General features: G+C 51.0%; 2 protein-coding genes across 5 annotated transcripts in view; one reads left to right on the top strand and one right to left on the bottom strand.

Annotated features, from left to right (window-relative positions):
- The window catches only part of OTOF (otoferlin), a 141,660-nt gene extending 132,158 nt beyond the window's left edge, over positions 1–9,502 (top strand). Inside the window, exons 34-46 of one of the 4 annotated variants that reach the window (XM_006835217.1) lie at positions 1,451–1,587; positions 1,703–1,837; positions 2,147–2,284; positions 2,559–2,686; positions 2,765–2,935; positions 3,584–3,744; positions 4,182–4,324; positions 4,667–4,755; positions 5,794–5,892; positions 6,154–6,395; positions 6,900–7,078; positions 7,177–7,277; positions 9,164–9,502. In XM_006835217.1, coding sequence (XP_006835280.1) covers positions 1,451–1,587; positions 1,703–1,837; positions 2,147–2,284; positions 2,559–2,686; positions 2,765–2,935; positions 3,584–3,744; positions 4,182–4,324; positions 4,667–4,755; positions 5,794–5,892; positions 6,154–6,395; positions 6,900–7,078; positions 7,177–7,277; positions 9,164–9,344 — 1,904 coding nt within the window. In that variant the 3' untranslated portion in view covers positions 9,345–9,502. Of the gene's footprint in view, positions 1–1,450; positions 1,588–1,702; positions 1,838–2,146; positions 2,285–2,558; positions 2,687–2,764; positions 2,936–3,583; positions 3,745–4,181; positions 4,325–4,666; positions 4,756–5,793; positions 5,893–6,153; positions 6,396–6,899; positions 7,079–7,176; positions 7,278–7,673; positions 7,872–9,163 lie in introns of those variants that run through there. The other 3 variants (XM_006835216.1, XM_006835218.1, XM_006835219.1) reach the window with 3 other exon arrangements.
- Positions 9,503–10,591: 1,089 nt separating this feature from the next.
- Positions 10,592–17,264, bottom strand: part of DRC1 (dynein regulatory complex subunit 1 homolog (Chlamydomonas)) — a 91,689-nt gene continuing 85,016 nt past the window's right edge. Inside the window, exons 12-16 of the mRNA XM_006835295.1 lie at positions 16,917–17,060; positions 14,750–14,934; positions 12,875–13,018; positions 12,097–12,199; positions 10,592–10,654 (exon numbers count right to left, since the gene is read on the bottom strand). Coding sequence (XP_006835358.1) covers positions 10,592–10,654; positions 12,097–12,199; positions 12,875–13,018; positions 14,750–14,934; positions 16,917–17,060 — 639 coding nt within the window. The remainder of the gene's footprint in view (positions 10,655–12,096; positions 12,200–12,874; positions 13,019–14,749; positions 14,935–16,916; positions 17,061–17,264) is intronic.

Genomic DNA, 17,264 nt, shown 5'->3' on the forward strand with positions numbered 1-17,264 from the left:
GATATAACGTAAACTAAGAAAGAAAAATACAATATCAAATATTTCCCTAACTTATTTGACAAGACCCTTTCTTTCCTTCTTCTTTTTTTTTAAAATTGTGATTTGGGTGAAAGTTTACAGAGCAAATTGGTCCATTCAACAATTCATACACGTTTTGTTTTGTGCCATGGATTGCAATCCCCACAATGTAACAGCACTCTTCCTACTGCCTCCCTGTGTTTACCATTTCTTATCCCTTACTGCTTTCATAGCGTAGTGGTTATGAATCAGGCTGTGAACCACAAGGTCAGCAGTTCGAAACTACCAGCTGTTCCATGGGAGAAAGATGAGGCTTTCTGCTCCCGTAAAGATTTACAGCCTCGGAAACCCTGTACAGGGTCACTATGAGTCGGAACTGACTCCACAGCATATAACAACAACAACTGCTTTCAGCCTTTGTTGTTGTTACGTGCCTTAGAGTCAGATCTGACTCATAGTGACCCTGTATAGGGTTTCCGAGGAGCAACTAGTGAGTTTGAACTGCCATCTTGTGGTTCAAACCAACCTTGTGGTCCTGTGCTTATCAGGACCTATGCCACATCAGGACTCCTTATCCCTGGGCAGATGCTTCCCTTGTGATCTTGTGTGGTTGACTGTTCTAAGGAGTGGTACCTCCCTGGTATTATTAATCACCTTGTAGTCCTGAAAGTTGGGCACCCAGGTGAGTTCATTTCCAAGCTTGAAGGGTGGTGTCTAAGGACCATATCTCTGGGGTTCTGCCAGTCTCCATCAGATCAGTAAGTCTGGTCTTATTTATGATTTTGAGTTTTGTTCCACATTTTTCTCCCACTCTTTCCAGGACCTCCTATGGTGATCTGTTTCCGAGTAGTCAGCAATGGTTGCTGGGCACCATCAAGTTCAATGTCCTTTCTTCTAAAGCATACTGACACCACCTATGACTGGTCTTCTGCTGGATATTGTTATTATGTGCTGTAGAGTCAGTTCCAACTCATAGCGACCCTGTACAGGGTTTCCGAGGCTGTAAATGTTTATGGGAGCAGAAAGCCTCATCTTTCTCCCATGGAACAGCTGGTAGTTTCAAACTGCTGACCTTGCAGTTTGCAGCCTGATTTGTAACCACTACGCTACCAGAGCTCCTTTAGAGTTTGGGAAATGCTGATATACAATAATCTTGTTACAGATGTGTAGATAGGCAGACCCGAGCTCCATCCTGGTTCTGCTCTACCAACGGGCACAGTGACGATCTTTGTACATGTTCCCTTTCACTGTATGAAGCAGGCATGCCAGGGGTTATTATCTGAATTTACATATGAAGCCACTGAGGCCTGAAAGATGACTTTAGTGAATTATTGGTGGAGCTGGTTCTTGAACCCTGGTCTTTCTGTGCAGGTAATTTCTGCCCCACCTCCTCACCTAGCTGACTGGAGCCTCCTTTTTTGTTTCCATCTAGGCCTAAAGGGTCCAATGAAGGGCAAGGAAAAGGCAAAGGCCTCAAAGGAAGAGAAGAAAAAGAGAACCCAGAATGCTAACCCTGCACAAGGGTCTGAGGCTCCAGAGAAGAAGAAACCCAAGATTGACGAGCTTAAGGTGAGGGCCTTGTAGCACATCCCACCAGGAAGCTGGCCATGACTTGGGGGACAAGTGGGAGAGGATGAAGGCTGGTGGGCAGACATCGTCCCCCTGATGGCCTGGCCTGGCACAGGTGTACCCCAAGGAGCTGGAGTCAGAGTTCGACAACTTTGAGGACTGGCTACACACTTTTAACCTGCTGCGGGGCAAGACGGGGGATGAGGAGGACAGCTCCACTGAGGAGGAGCGCACTGTGGGCCGCTTCAAGGTCAGGCGGGGAGCGGGCTCCGGTTCTTCTCCACACCCCTAGCCCAGAGTGTCAGTCAGGTGGGATTGCCAACTTTACTCAGGTTCAAATGTGAAAACACTTCCAGGCTGATTGTAAAGAGCATTGGCCCTGAGTCCCCAAATCCACCCTTGTCCTGACCACTCGTTCCAGACTCCTGGACCCCAAAATCCAGCAACTAAAAGTTAACATCCTGCCCAACAGGGCTCAGGGTCCTGTTGCTATTTTGCCCCCTACCTCCCATCTGTGTTGTATAGACCTGCACCCTGACCCACACTTACCTCCTCCCAGGGTTCCCTCTGCGTGTACAAAGTGCCGCTCCCAGAGGACGTGTCCCGGGAAGCTGGGTATGACCCCACCTATGGCATGTTCCAGGGCATCCCCAGCAATGACCCCATCAACGTGCTGGTCCGAGTCTATGTGGTCCGGGTGAGGCTTCCCTACGTACCTCATCTTTCAAGTCCTCCTGACAGGGCGGGGTGGAAGCAACTGGAGGCACCAGGGAAGTCTAGTCCCTGTCTGTTATAGAGGAGGAAACTGAGGTCCAGAGAAGGCCAGTGACTTCCCCTTGGTCACTCAAGCAAGTACCCCTACCCCTGCCCCCTCAGCATCATGTACCATCATGGAGTGGGGCAGGGGCACTAGAAAATTAGGATGTGAACTTCCAGAGGAACCTGCTCAGGTGCCCCTTTCCCCATCCCAGGCCACAGACCTGCACCCCGCAGACATTAATGGCAAAGCTGACCCCTACATTGCCATCCGACTTGGCAAGACTGACATCCGTGACAAGGAGAACTACATCTCCAAACAGCTGAACCCAGTCTTTGGGAAGTAAGGACTCCTGGCCCCCTCCCCTGACCCACCCTGACTCCCCCAGGCTGCCCTGCCTTCTGACCACCCTCCCCACAGGTCCTTTGACATTGAGGCCTCCTTCCCCATGGAGTCCATGTTGACGGTGGCTATCTACGATTGGGACCTGGTGGGTACAGATGACCTCATCGGGGAAACCAAGATCGACCTGGAGAACCGCTTCTACAGCAAGCACCGTGCCACCTGTGGCATCGCCCAGACCTACTCCATGTGCGTGGAGCTGGGGCAGGGTGTCTAGAAACAAGAGTCAGAGCCTGACCATCTGGCAAAGTGGGCATCCTGTGGTTTCTGTCCCATGCCAGGTCTCAACTCTAGGCATATACATTTCAGGGGCCAGGATTGCAATTCCAAGACAAAGAGCAACTCACAATATTCCAAGAGAGAGTAGTCAGGATGAGGAGACAAAAGTGGGCTAGGAGCAGGACAAGAGGGAAAGCACTGTGCACTAGGAAAAGTCCTGGACTCAGGATCCCCAGGGGATCTGGGCCAGCTTGGCTGTGTGCCCTTGGCCAAGTGCCTTAACCTCTCTGGTTAACAGTTTTCTCATGGGAGTCTTTGAGGCATCCAGAAGGTGGGCACAGTAGGTGTGTGTCAGTGGGGGTGGGGGGTGGTGAGTATTAGGGTGGGACTGGACTGGCAATAGCTACTCATCCAGAAGAATGAGGACAGATACGTGTCCAGGTCAGCATAAGAGGGACCACCTGCAACAGCCCCAGTGTGGCAGTTAAGCACAGGGTGGGATTCAACTGCTGACGTGGGGCAACAGTCAATTGAAGGGAAGCGCCCTGAGCCAGTGGCCACTCTGGGATGGCACCACCTCACACCATCCTCATCAAACCTGTGTTCCCTCTCCCACAGACATGGCTACAATATCTGGAGAGACCCTATGACACCCAGCCAGATCCTGACCCGACTCTGCAAGGAGGGCAAAGTGGACGGCCCTCATTTTGGGCCCCCTGGGAGAGTCAAGGTGGCCAACCGTGTCTTCACGGGGCCCTCGGAGATTGAAGATGAGAACGGTAACCAGTCCCTAGATGCAGCAAGAGGAGTTCAGTGGCCGAGGGGCGGGGTAGCAATGAGGCAGGTCCTGTGGCCAGAACTCAAGGCCTGGCCTGGCCTGGTGTCTGCTTAGCTGGAACCAGAGCATTAGTGACCCTCTGTTCATTTCTCCCCAGCCCCCACCCTTACACCCCAACCACTATTGCCTTACTCTCCCTCTGAACGAGGGTGTGGACTCATCCCTTTCTTCCCACCTGGCACTTACCAGACAATCAAGATGTCCCTGTGGTAGGGACCTTGTGATGCTTACCCTCCCAGTGCTGGGGCAGGAAGTGGATCCCTTCCCAGGCACAGACTGTCTTGGCTCAGGTGCCTCTTTGTACCCCTGAGTTCCTGCCCCAGCACAGTTGTCTGGGTTCTGCGGAGCCCCATGTCTTCTGATCCATTTGGCCCACAGGTCAGAGGAAGCCCACAGAGGAGCATGTGTCTCTGTGCGCCCTGAGGCACTGGGGGGACATCCCCCGTGTGGGCTGCCACCTGGTGCCAGAACATGTGGAGACTCGGCCACTGCTCAACCCTGACAAGCCTGGTATTGAGCAGGTAACGCTGACCTGGCTAGATCTGGGATTCTTTGATATTAGGGATTAGTGATCCCCAACTTGGGTCCAAAACTGTAAGCACAGGGCCTTACATTATTCCCTGCAACCCCCAAACCTGGCAGGCACCCCCCACCAAGGTCCTTTAGCATGTGTCTGTGCTTTGATTGAGAATGACATCAGTTCAGGTCTCTCTCAGAAGCTGTGATTGGCTATTGGTGACATCATATAAATTGAGCATCCAAGGATGAAGTGATGAGATGGGTCCCTGGCAGCAGGAAAGCCGGTCTTCTGGGGAGATGGAAGGGGCCCGTGGGAGACTTGACTTGCCACCCCCTCTCCTCAGGGTCGCCTGGAGCTGTGGGTGGACATGTTCCCCGTGGATATGCTGGCCCCTGGGACACCTCTGGACATCTCACCCCGGAAGCCCAAGAAGTGAGCTCCTAGGGTCCAGCACTGTTCCCTCCCTACCCACACCCCACCCTGACTCTTGGCCTGAGACCCAGTCCCTCCTGTTGGGGCTTCAGACCCAGGCTGATTTTCATTTTACACTGATGGTTGTGTGCCACCGAGTCCATTCCAACTCATAGCAAGCAACTCTGTATAGGGTTTCCAAGACTGTAAATCTTTATGGGAGCAGATTTTTGTAACTCTTTCTCCTGTAGAATGATTGGTGGATTTGAACTACTGCCTTGCTGTTTGCAGCCCAGCTCTTAATCTGCTATGCTACTAGGGTTTATTTTGCACTGGGTCCTACAAATTATATAGCCAGTTCTGCCTGGTAACTCCCCAAAGGAAATCTGTCTCCACCGTTCCAGAGTTTACCACTAGGGGACGCCCCAAGCCATTGGGTCTCTGGGCTTGCAGTCCAGGATGACAGACTGTTGTAATAATAACTCCATTGAGAGCTAAGCGCTAATCAGTTTTTCGTAGATGGTGTGCAACCTTGCTTCTTAGGGTGGAGATGTAACTAGCTCATCTACAATTACAATTAAACCTTGAAGGGGAAATCCTCTTTGGGAACTAGGACATAAACCAAATTCCATGGGCTTCTGGGGGGGTGAGGGGAACAGGCAGTACAACCTTGCTCCTGGCCTCACTTCACCTACTCCCATAACCAACCCTCTCCCCCTCCCTGCCCCTTCACCTTATCCAGGTCCCCTGGCAACCCAACTGAGCCAGCCTGCTTGCCTGAGTGTGCTTAGAATCCTAGCAGTCTAGTCAGATTGGCTGCCCTCCAGGCAGGGACAGTGCCTCCTCACAACAGCCAGGCAGACTGGCCCTCCCACTTACCCCAGGACCCCATTGGACTGAGGTCTCCCTTTGGCCCCCAAGGCTCCTGATCATGCCGTCCCCACATCCACCCCAACCAGCCCAGTCCCCAGGCCTTCTCTCAGTCATCTTATCTCCAGGCCCCAAGGCCCGGGGATAGGCCTCATGCTAGGTTGCTTCTCATCCCCTGGCCCTTCACAGGTACGAGCTGCGGGTGATTGTGTGGAACACAGACGAGGTGGTCTTGGAGGACGATGACTTCTTCACTGGGGAGAAGTCCAGTGACATCTTTGTGCGGGGGTGTGTGAGGGCCCTAGGGTTGGGGGCAGCCACGCTGGAGCTACTCCTAGGGGCCAGGAGAGGGCTAGAGGAGCTGTGGGGACAGGTGTTTGCTGTTAAGTACTGTGTAGTCGGCTCCAACTCACAGCGACCCCGTGTGTGTGATCCCAGCTGGTGGGATTGAGGTTAGCAGTCCAGTGCTTATTCTGCAGCGTCATGACTGCATGGGACCGGGTGGCCCCATTAGTGTGATCACAAGTCAAAAGCATGTGATGTCCACAGGTGGTTGAAGGGCCAGCAGGAGGACAAGCAGGACACCGATGTCCACTACCACTCCCTCACTGGTGAGGGAAACTTCAACTGGCGCTACCTGTTCCCCTTCGACTACCTGGCAGCTGAAGAAAAGATTGTCATTTCTAAGAAAGAGTCCATGTTCTCCTGGGATGAGACAGAGTACAAGATCCCTGCGCGTCTTACCCTACAGATCTGGGATGCTGACCACTTCTCCGCAGACGACTTCCTGGGTACAGAGCTGAGCAGACAGGATGGCACTGAGTGGGGATGGGAGCCAGGAGCTCCCTGCAATGTGGAGAGGCAGGCTGGGGGCCAGGGGTGAGCCCACCCTGGAGGGCCAGAGGGGTTAGACAGGATCCCTTTCTCAAAGACCTCCCCAACAATGCCCAGGGCAGGTGTCCTCAGTCATAATCAGGGTCCACAGGGACTCGGTGCTCTGAGGAGGGGCATCTGTACTGCTGAGGGTACGAATGAGGCTGCTTCTCTGTAAAATCAGATTTCCCCTGAAAACTCCCGTTGGCATCTGGGCCAGATTTGTGAGATAGACAGGATAGTGCAGTGTGGCAACACGGCAAGGGGATGTGTGGCAGTCACCAGGATAGGTCCTCCAGCTGAAGGGTCAGCCAAGGAGCCAGTGTGAGCTCCTTGGTTGGGACAAGGAGTTGGAGAGAGAAGCAGGAAACTCGAGAGCAAGGGGCCACATTCGACCTAAAGCTGATTCTGGGGTTGCACAGGGGCCATTGAGCTGGACCTGAACCGGTTCCCACGGGGCGCAAAGACAGCTAAGCAGTGCTCCATGGAGATGGCCACGGGAGAGGTGGACGTACCTCTGGTCTCCATCTTCAAGCAGAAGCGCGTCAAGGGCTGGTGGCCCCTCCTGGCCCGGAATGAGAATGACGAGTTTGAGCTCACGGTGGGCATCACCACCTACTGGGACAGTGGGCCACACCAGGGCCAGGCTGGGGTGACACCTGGTCTGACCTCTGGGACCTTGCTATCCCTTCTCTAAAGGGCAAGGTGGAGGCAGAGTTACATCTACTGACTGCTGAGGAGGCAGAGAAGAATCCAGTGGGGCTGGCCCGAAACGAGCCCGACCCGCTAGAGAAACCCAAGTGAGTGGCCCTGTACTGGGACAGGCAGGAAGGAGGGGCCGGAGCTGGACCAGAACCTTTGGGTGTTCTTTTCCTCACCACTCTTCTGACATCTCTTCCCTCTCAGTCATGCCCTGGGCCATAGCTCATTATGAGGACTCTTCCTCCTCCTCCCTTCCCTGCCCACCTCCTCCCTCAGAACCCGTCCTGCTCAGAGGGTGGGCTGGCTGTCAGTGCTGGAACCAGCGCCTCTTCCAGGATGAAGGCCCTGCCTTTGGAAGCAGCTCTGACACAGAATCCGGGGGCCCAGCCAGAATGACTTGTACTCAGCCCTGGGTCTGCTTCCCTCTTGGTCCTTAATCCTTTCATCCTCTCTGTCCTTTTTCCTTGCTTCCTCTGCTCCTCTGGCTGCTACAGCCGGCCTGACACAAGTTTCGTCTGGTTCTTGAACCCTCTCAAATCAGCCCGCTACTTCTTGTGGCACACGTACCGCTGGCTGCTCCTCAAACTGTTGTTGCTCGCGCTGCTGCTGCTTCTCCTCGCCCTCTTCCTCTACTCTGTGCCTGGCTACCTGGTCAAGAAGATCCTCGGGGCCTGAGCCCCAGCTCCTCCTGGTGTGGTACTGCTCATGTACTGGGTGGCAGGTGGAATACATTCATACACATACACACATACACACACCACTCTCTGTTTCTCTCTCATACACCAGGACTTTCAAGTTTCCAAGACAACTGTTGTAACATATTTACATATAAGACCAGAGAGATGAAGTAACTTGCCCCACGTCACCCAGAAAATGAGTGGAGCCAGGATTGGAACCTAGGTTTCTGAATTGTCAATGTAGTGTCTGTCACACTGCACCACGTCCTCTCCCAGTGACATTCCTGACAGAGAGTCAGCCCCAATTCCACTGGCAGAAAGAAGTTGGAATGTAGACAGGCAAGGGAAAAGGCTTTGCCTGGGCTTAACCAGGCAATCCTAAATAGTTTCCAGCAACATTCTGCCTCCCAGAGGTTTTCTGCTACTTCTGCCCTGCAGGATAGTCAGTTCTGTCCCTGCCCAGCTTGGTTTGCACTGTCTTGCTTAACACTTTACCACCCTCCAGAATTATTAGCCCTGTTTTATAAATGAGAAAATAGGCTCAGAGAGGCACCTAAATTGCCTGTCACAGTTAGGCTTAGAAGCCAGGTGTCCTGTCCCCCATGCCTGTCCACACTCAGCTTTGAAGGCACACTGTTCTGTCCTCAAGGAACTGGCAGGAGAGTAGTTATAAAAGGCAGGTCTAATCCTTTAATTTTTATCTTGACATTGTATTAAAGACTATGGTTTTTGCAGCGCCATGGTGGTGCTAATCCCAGCAGTTCAAACCCACCAGCAGCTCCTCTGGAAAAAGATGAGCCTTTCTGCTCTCATAAAGATTTACAGCCTTGGAAATCCTGTGTAGGGTGGCTATGAGTTGGAATTGACTTGGTGGCAGTGGGTTTTGGTGACTTGGACATTTTTTACCACATGGACAGAAAGTACAGCTCAGGAGCCTGGGCAAAGGTAGAAGAGCAATTTGCACCTGGGGGTGCCTCACACACACCCTCTGGGACTCTTGGGGTATGATGAAGACAGATGGGGACAGATGCTTGTGTTCAGAGTAAGGGGGGAAAAAATGGGAAATACTGTTCCAAAAACGCTGTCCTGGCCTTGGGAGGGAGATTAGACGCGCCCTGCAAAGAGGATGGATTATCTAATCAGCAAGCCTGGGTCTGAGATATGGGTTTGAGTCCTGGCTCCAGCATGCACTACCTGAGACCTCAGCAGTGACAGGGCCTCTTAGGGTCTAGAAAGGCTGAAGGAATAGGGTGCCCTGGGAGGTGTGGCTCCTGTCCATAGCCTGACACATGCTCTTCCTCCCGCAGCCGGCCCGACACCGCCTTCGTCTGGTTCCTCAACCCTCTCAAATCCATCAAGTACCTCATCTGCACCCGCTACAAGTGGCTCATCATCAAGATCGTGCTGGCCCTGCTGGGGCTGCTCATGCTGGCCCTCTTCCTCTACAGCCTTCCAGGTTACATGGTCAAGAAGCTCCTGGGGGCTTGAGGGTCCCCTCCTCCCAACCACTTCTCCCCCGCCCCGCGCCCTTCTCCAGGGGCTCCTGCATTTGCACTTCCTGTGGCCTGGACTGTTTCCCCCTCCCCTGGGGATTCTGAGAAGCCCTGTGTTCACCCTTGGGTCCCAGGAGCCCACCCCCTGCTCGCAAGGCTGGTGATGCCCCAGTGCCTCTCCTCACCACCCTGGGAATGCTACCTGCCATCCATCCTTGCCTATAGGACTTGTGGACAGGGGGAAGGGATTGAGGTGGAGCAGTTCCCTCTGGGCCCACCTTGCTGGCACCCTCCTCCTGACCCTGACTGCAGAGGAAGCTCCCCAAGCCCTTGCCCGGGTCTTCTGGATGTGAATGAAATGATCCAAGAAGCAGACCTAACCTTGTGGGATGAGCAGAATGCTCCACCCCTGATGACACCCCCTCCCGTGGGTCCCTGCCCTGCCAGTGGGTACAGATGGCTTCCCAGGAGCCCCTCCTTCACCCCTGGGCCTAGGCCAGGAGCAGAAGGAGAGTGACCACCTTGCACCCCACACCTGCCCCGAGGACACCCACTGCCTCTTGCAGATCCGGCCCTCTAGTCCTTTTAGCTGCAGCCGGGAGCTTGTCCACACTGTGCTGCCCCTGCCTGAGCTGGGCTCCTGTTGGATCCTTTTCCTTTCTTGAGTGGTGACTTTTCTCTTAATAAAAGAAACCCAACACTGAGCTAATGTCTACAAGGTAAAGTGAAGGGAGAGTCCCAGTGTATGGCATGGGGTCAATGGGCACTCGAGGTTGGTAGCACAGTACCAGCTGCTCCTGTGGCTTTCCCCTATGGCCAGCATCTTGTGGCTCTGGGTTCAAGGCTGGCCTAAGGTGTGGGGCTGCCGGCCCATGGGAGGAACCTCTGGGAGAGTCCTCACACCACAGCCCTAAGTGCACCCAAGAGTCCAAGAGCTCCAGCCTCTGCCCAATGAGAGCAAATATCCCCAAACCAAGAAGCAAGCCCTGTATCAGTGGGCTCTCCTCTGTCTCATGATGTAAGACCCACAAAGTCCCCTCATGACACAGAGACGGACCTGGGGTTTCACTAGGCCTGGCGTCCTTACAGATTCAGCCATCATTTTGAAAAGACTTTAATAATAGTGACATTTTGACAGGCCCTATAAAACAGTTCTGGAAAATCCAGAGAGGACCAGGTGCCGCTCCCAGGGTGGTCTGTGCCGACTCCATACCCATACCAGTGTCAGCAGCCCTCTGAGGCCTAGCTCTCTTTGATGGGTACCCGGAACACCTGAGTTGGCGGCACTTGCAGCTCAGAGTTTATCTGGAAGAGAAAGAATGGACATGGTGGGCTCACCTCCCCCATGGCCTCTGGTGGCTTCCCCTGTGTAGTCAAATCCTTGTAGGCTTCCTCTCCTCTCCTCAGCTGTAAGAGGCCTCTGAAGGCTGCAGTCCTGGGCCTTCTTGTTTAGCTTCTGCTCCACTTCAACAGCCTCTGGCAATGTCGTGGATATCCCTCTAACACAGTCTCTTAGACCCTCACCTCTCCCCTCCTTTCCTTGCCCATCCTGCCCCTATCAGGCCCACCTTTACTTGCGCCTTCCCAGCCGCTTGTACACAGTTAGCTCTGCTGGGTGCAGGGGCCACAAGTCTGAGGCCCTTTCCAAGGCTAGAAGGCCATCATGATGCCTGGGCTCACTGGTCCCCCCTTTCAGAATATGCCAGGGGCTCCTAGCCCGTGTATGGACTTGTGGCCAGCCTGTCACCTCTCATCCTAGCAACCTGCTCCACCCCAGACAGTCCCTCCGGTGGGTCCTCTCTTACCAGTGGGTGTGCATCCCTCTTCCCAGGCTTGTGTCCCCAAGGAACAGAGGGTCAGAGGGAGAAAGAATGCCTTGTGCCCCTGCCTCGCCCCTCAGGCACCCACCATCCAGTGTGTCACAACCCTGCAGGCCCATAGCCTTAGCATCCGTGTGAAGGAGCCCACACTGCAGAGAAGAGCAGGAAACTGCAAGGAAAGGACTCTGTCCCTTGAAGCAGAGATGGTGAGAGCTCCCCTGCAGGGTACAGGGGAATTGCCACGACTATTGACTAAAGGAGCTCTGGTAGTGTAGTGGTTACGAAACGGGCTGCGAACCGCAAGGTCAGCAGTTTGAAACTACCAGCCGCTCCACGGGAGAAAGATAAGGCTTTCTGCTCCCGTAAAGATTTACAGCCTCGACGGCACTCAACAACAACAACTGACTATTGAGTTGGCAGGAGTGAGGGCAAAGAGGATAGCACCAGCTGCTGTTCTCTAGGTGCCAGACAACCTGACTGGGCATGTGAGAAGGACTAGGGGTTCTGAACAAGCCGCAAGTTCCCTGAGTCATCATTCTCGTTTATGTGAAACGGGGAGACTAATATCTGCCCCATCTACGCCGTGGGATGGTTGTTAGGATCAAAGAAGAAAATACACATATGGAAGTCTGCAAGCTGACTTTGGCAATGCTGATAGAGGAGTGGACCCAGCAGGCAGCTATTCCACAAACCATGTGCATCCAAGGGGCACTGTCACAACCCAGCTATCCTGGAGGTCTCCACGTCAGGCAATAGTCACTCCCTCACCCGATGGTTCTGTTCCAACCTGAGGCCCAACTTGATTTTTGGCCTCACATCCCCAAGTTCTCTTGCCTCTGGTTGGAGAGGGAATCCTCACTTGCCACCATCACCCCCAGCTCCGCACCCTTGCCTGCCTGCCCTCCTTAGAAGGCTCCTGTTACCCACCTTGGAATCTAGATACTGTTGCAGCAGCAGTTGGAGTTCTGTATTCTGCTGCTCCAAAGAATCATTTTCCATCAGCAGCTTGGCCCTCTCTGTCAGAATAAGGCTTTGGGCAGAAAAACAAGTTAGAGGCCCAATGACTCCTCCATCCTCTGCCTAGTAGCAGCCAAGACCTCTGCGTTTCTGTTTTGGTTGGAGATGGAAGAGGGGACCTCAGAACTTCACATTGATCCTAGATGCGTCACTTACCAGGCAGCCACCAGGGCAACCCCCTGAATGAACAGAGAGGTGGGGCCAGGGGCCAGCACCCACCATGCTCTCCCAGCACAAGATCTCACATGAGCCTACAAATGTGGCTGCCTCAAACAGGATCCTTCCCCCTCCTACCTGCCCAGCTCCCTCTTCCTCCTGGGCCATAACAGACACAAACCAATTAAAACAAAACCACACCCATTGCTGCCAACTCGATTCTGACTCACGGTGTCTCCGTGTGTTACAGAGAACTGCTCCATAGGGTTTTCTTGGCTGTGGTGTGGCACTGTAGGATAAGCATGGTGCTAACTGCAAGGTTGCCAGTTCAGACCAGGCAACTGCTCCTCAGAAACCATATACAGGGTTGCCATGAGTTGGAACAGACTCTAAGAACAACCACCATCTTATGGAAGCATATCAACAGGCCTGTCTCTCATGGTACCTCTGGGTGAGTTTGAACCACCAACTTTTAGGTTAATACTGAAACATAAGCTGTGCCATCCTGTGACCTCATGACATAAACACTCACTGGTACTTTTCCAAGGCAGTGTACAGAGCGTCCCAGAGATTGTGCTTGGCAGGAGGGACAACGTTGGACAGGGCCTTCCAGTACTGGGAATCCTTGGAGTCATCGCGCACTTCCTTCTGCACCTTCAGTGGCATTCTGGGGTCCCTGAGGGAAAGAACACTGGTACCATCTCCACCTGGCACACCTAGGGCTCAGCAGTGCCAGTCAGACTCCTGTCCTCACAAAGGCACAGCCTGTGCCCACATGACTGACTGCCTTTCTGCCTGTGTGGCCCACTCGTCTAGAGTTTATCAGATTATGGCACAGTCTCAGAACCTGATAGTGAAGTGGATTACAAACTAGACTGTTAACCGCAAGGTCAACAGCTCGAATCTAACAGCCACTCTGTGGGAGAAAGATGAGGCTTTCCACCCCGTTAAGATATACAGCCTCAGAAATCCTATACAATGAGTCGCTATGAGTCTGAACTGACTCAGTGGCACACAACCACCACCGCCACCAATCTCTAACCTACAGAGTCCTGGTGTGGTGCCAGAAGATACACAATGGACTGCAAACCTCAAGGTCAGTGGTTCAAACCCACCAGCCACTTCTCGGAAACCCTATACAGGGTTGCTATTGGTCGGAAACCAGAAGAAGAACTTGTTGGATCAGATGTATATGATTTTGTCATTTGTAATTGATACTGCCAAATTATCCACCATGGTGGCAGTTAACAACGATTTATACCAAATTGATAGCACTTTACAACAAACAAGCTTATCATCAATTGTCCTGATTCTTGGTGGGGATGCTGGGACACCTCTGTAGAAGCTTCACTGGGTCCTCACTCCGTCTTTCTCTCAGTCAGTTTACCACAGTGGTTTTACAACTCACTAGACCCATCCAAGGCTTCTGAGGCGATTTTGACTTCTAGCAACCCCATAGGACAGAGTAGAACTCCCCCACCACCACCACCACCACCACCACCACAGCTTCCAAGTTTGCAGTCTTTACAGGAACAGACTGCCTCATCTTTCTCCCACAGAGTCGCTGCTGGGTTAGAACCACTGATCTTTTAGTTAGCAGACAAGTGCTTAACTTTTGTGTTTATCAGCTCATTACTATGCCCCATTTATTTCACCAATAAATCCAAAATGTTCTCACATTTTGTCATCTCCTCTCCACACCCTCTAGGATGGTCTTAATCCAGAAAACAATTGCCTCCCAGCTGGAGGATCCTCTCTGTCACCAGCTTCATGGTCTCTCAGTGCTAAAATGAATTTTCTATAATGCAGGTCCATATACTACCACATCCTCCAGCCTCCCGCATTGTTTAACTGTTTCCTTGCTTCAGGCAGACAAAGACCAAGATCTGTGGCATTCGGACAAGACTCCCCAAGGTCTGGCCTGGCTCCCCAGTGCCAGCCCGTACCAGCCAGACCCTTGGTGCTCCAGCCAAACTGTTCTGTCATGACTCCTGGAACACACCAGGCCTTTCCCCTGCTGTCACATCCTAAAAGACCTTCTCCCCATTCTATCCACCTAGCAAAACCCCGCTCCATCCCATCTCCTTCTTAAGCTTCAAAAGCCTGTCAGCTGGGGTTAACCACATCCTCTAAGCACTGCTACACCTCTTACAACAATTGTTACAGTTGTTTCCATCACAAGATGCCTGCCCATGGTGCCTGCATATGGCTCACCCCAACAAATATTTGCTGAATGAATGCGTGACAAAGGAAGGAACTCAAATCACTCCTGCACCCTGTTTCTCTCACTAGCCCACCTTTCTGATAGTCCTTCAATAACTGCCCCAACACTCCTTTCCAATGCCCAGGTACTCGCTCCCCATTCTCCACTCACTTTTCCTCCCATCCATTGCACCAGTTCTCCCACCTGGACTTGTTGAGACTCATGACAAAGGCCTCCATAACTTTGAGGACCTCATTGGGGTGGATGAGGCTGGGTGAAGGTGGGGTCTCCTGCTCTTCATGGTCACCCTCTGAACGGGTTTCCTTTTTTCCTGCCTCGAGGGGCACTTTCTCTGCCAGCTCTGGTACGACCATCACCCTCAGTTGGTCCTGAGGGGAAAAGAGGTTCCAGGAGTGATCTGGAGAAAGGTGCCAAGGCAACTATGGGTTGGGGATACACAGCAGAAAGACAGGAAGAGATAAAAAACGGCAAAAAGTTTACCTACAGATCCAGAGGGAGACAGCTAGACAAGTAAAGAAATGGTGGAGGTAGAGGAGAAAGTGGAAAAGAAAGGAGATGGGTCAGGGAGAGGCAGATAGAGACTTCAGAACAATGATGATGCTGTTTCTTAATCTGGGCTCACAGGTGTTCATTTTACTGAGATTCATAAACCTTACTCATGAATATCTTCTTGAATCACAATACAAATTACATTGTAATATTTAAAATTTAAATATTAAATTTAAATAATAAAAATTTTAAATTGTACTCTCCTTCCTACTCTTATTCTACAGGCAAAAAGTGTTAGTTTCTTATGTAGCCTTCCAGAGAAATATTATGTACATATGCACAAATACATACACACATTGTTTGTACATATGGACAAGCAAATATGTACACACTTTTCTCCTCTTTTTCACATACATACTTAGGAATTTTGTTGGGTTTGTTTTCAATGCCAATAAAGTTTAGAGATGTTCCCATATAAATACATAAAGAACATCTTTTTCTTTTGTTATGGTTGCATAGCATCCAATCATATATATGTACCAGATGTTTTAAAATTCATTCCTTAGTGATGGATATTTTGGTTGTTTACTGTTTCCTGTCATTTCCAAGAATTCTGCATTAAATAATCTATGATAAACACATCATTTCAAGTGGATTGGGATATAGCCACAGAATAAACCTCTGGAAGAGGAACTGCTAGGTCAGATGAATACGATTTTGTCATTTGTAACTGATATTGCCAAACTGCTCACCATGGTGGCAGCTACAACTATTTAAACTCCTTCCTGCAACCTCAGTCATCACTACATGTCAGCAAACCTTCAGATTGTGGCCACCCCGAGAGGTGAAAAATAGAATTTGGGCTAGTTTTCATTTGCATTTCTCTTATTACAAGTAAGCTTAATTCTCTTTTCTTATGTTTAAAAGTTATTTGTATCGTCTTCTCTATGAGGTGCTCATATCCCTTCCTTGTCCATTCTTTGAGTTGTTTGTCTTTGTCTTATTGGTTGATAGGAGTTCTTTATCTATTAAGGCAATTGGCCCTTAACTGTGACACAAGCTGAGAATTTCCCACGTCATCTATCTTTTGGCTTTGCTCATACTGATTTTTGCTCTACAGAATTTTCTTATATAGTCAAATGTATCCTTTTTTTCTCCTTTATGGCTTCTAGGTTTTGCTCACTCAGATAGAAAACTATTTTTGGAGGTATATCAGGATACTCATGCTGAAGCTAGCAACTAAAAACAATTTATAAATTTAAGCCTTTTAATATGATGCTTCTTTTTTCCAAATAACTGATGCTTGATTCTCCTACTGAAATTGGTTATAATCAGGACAGGCATTACAAACGGGCCTTTGCTCTTCAGAAAGTCTTAAGGATCAAACTATTCAGAATTTGGTGGGCCCAGTCTTATTGTGGCTGAGGCCTGGCTTTAAGGGAAGACCCAGGAAAAACCCAGGGGAAAACTCACTACTATTTTTCCTAAGGCATTATGCAAAGGAAGGAGCCCTGCTGGCACAGTGGATAAGCAACCAGCTGCTAATACAGAGGCTGGTGGTACAAACCCACCAGCACCATTGTGTAAGGAAGACGTGGCCGTCTGTTTCCATCAAGATTGTTGTAGCTATTAAGTGCCATTGAGTTGGTTCCAACTCACAGCAAACTTGTATAGTGTCTCCAAGGAGCTGCTGGGGAGTTTGAACCACCGACCTTGAGGTTCAAACCGACCTTACGGTCTAGTGCTTATCCTACAGGGTCACACCAGGACTCCTCTGCAAAGATTACAGCCTTGGAAACTCAATGGGGGCAGTTCTATTCTGTTCTATAGGATCTCTATGAGGCGGAATTAACTTGAGGGCAGTGAGTTTGGGAGCTCCCAAAATATTCGAAAACTTTTTGATGGTACGGCAACTTACCTGGCTAGAGGGTAAATGATGCGCTTGGTATTTGAGGAAGAAGTTCACCAGTTTATACAAGTCATCTTCACTTTCAATGCCAAGGGCCTGGAGAGGAAAATGGGATGGTTCAAACAGCCCATCAGAGAAAACTGAACAAGTTCACAGCCCCTCAGTTCTTTTTTTTTTTAATATAAGGTTTTATTGTGGATTGAGTGAAAGTTTACAGGGCACATCCTGTTTCACATTCAACAATTCATATACTTTGTTTCATTACATTGATTATAATCCCCTCCATATACCATCAGTTAA

This window comes from Chrysochloris asiatica, unplaced genomic scaffold, assembly GCF_000296735.1.
Source record: "Chrysochloris asiatica unplaced genomic scaffold, ChrAsi1.0 scaffold00016, whole genome shotgun sequence".
Taxonomy (NCBI): Eukaryota; Metazoa; Chordata; class Mammalia; order Afrosoricida; family Chrysochloridae; genus Chrysochloris; species Chrysochloris asiatica.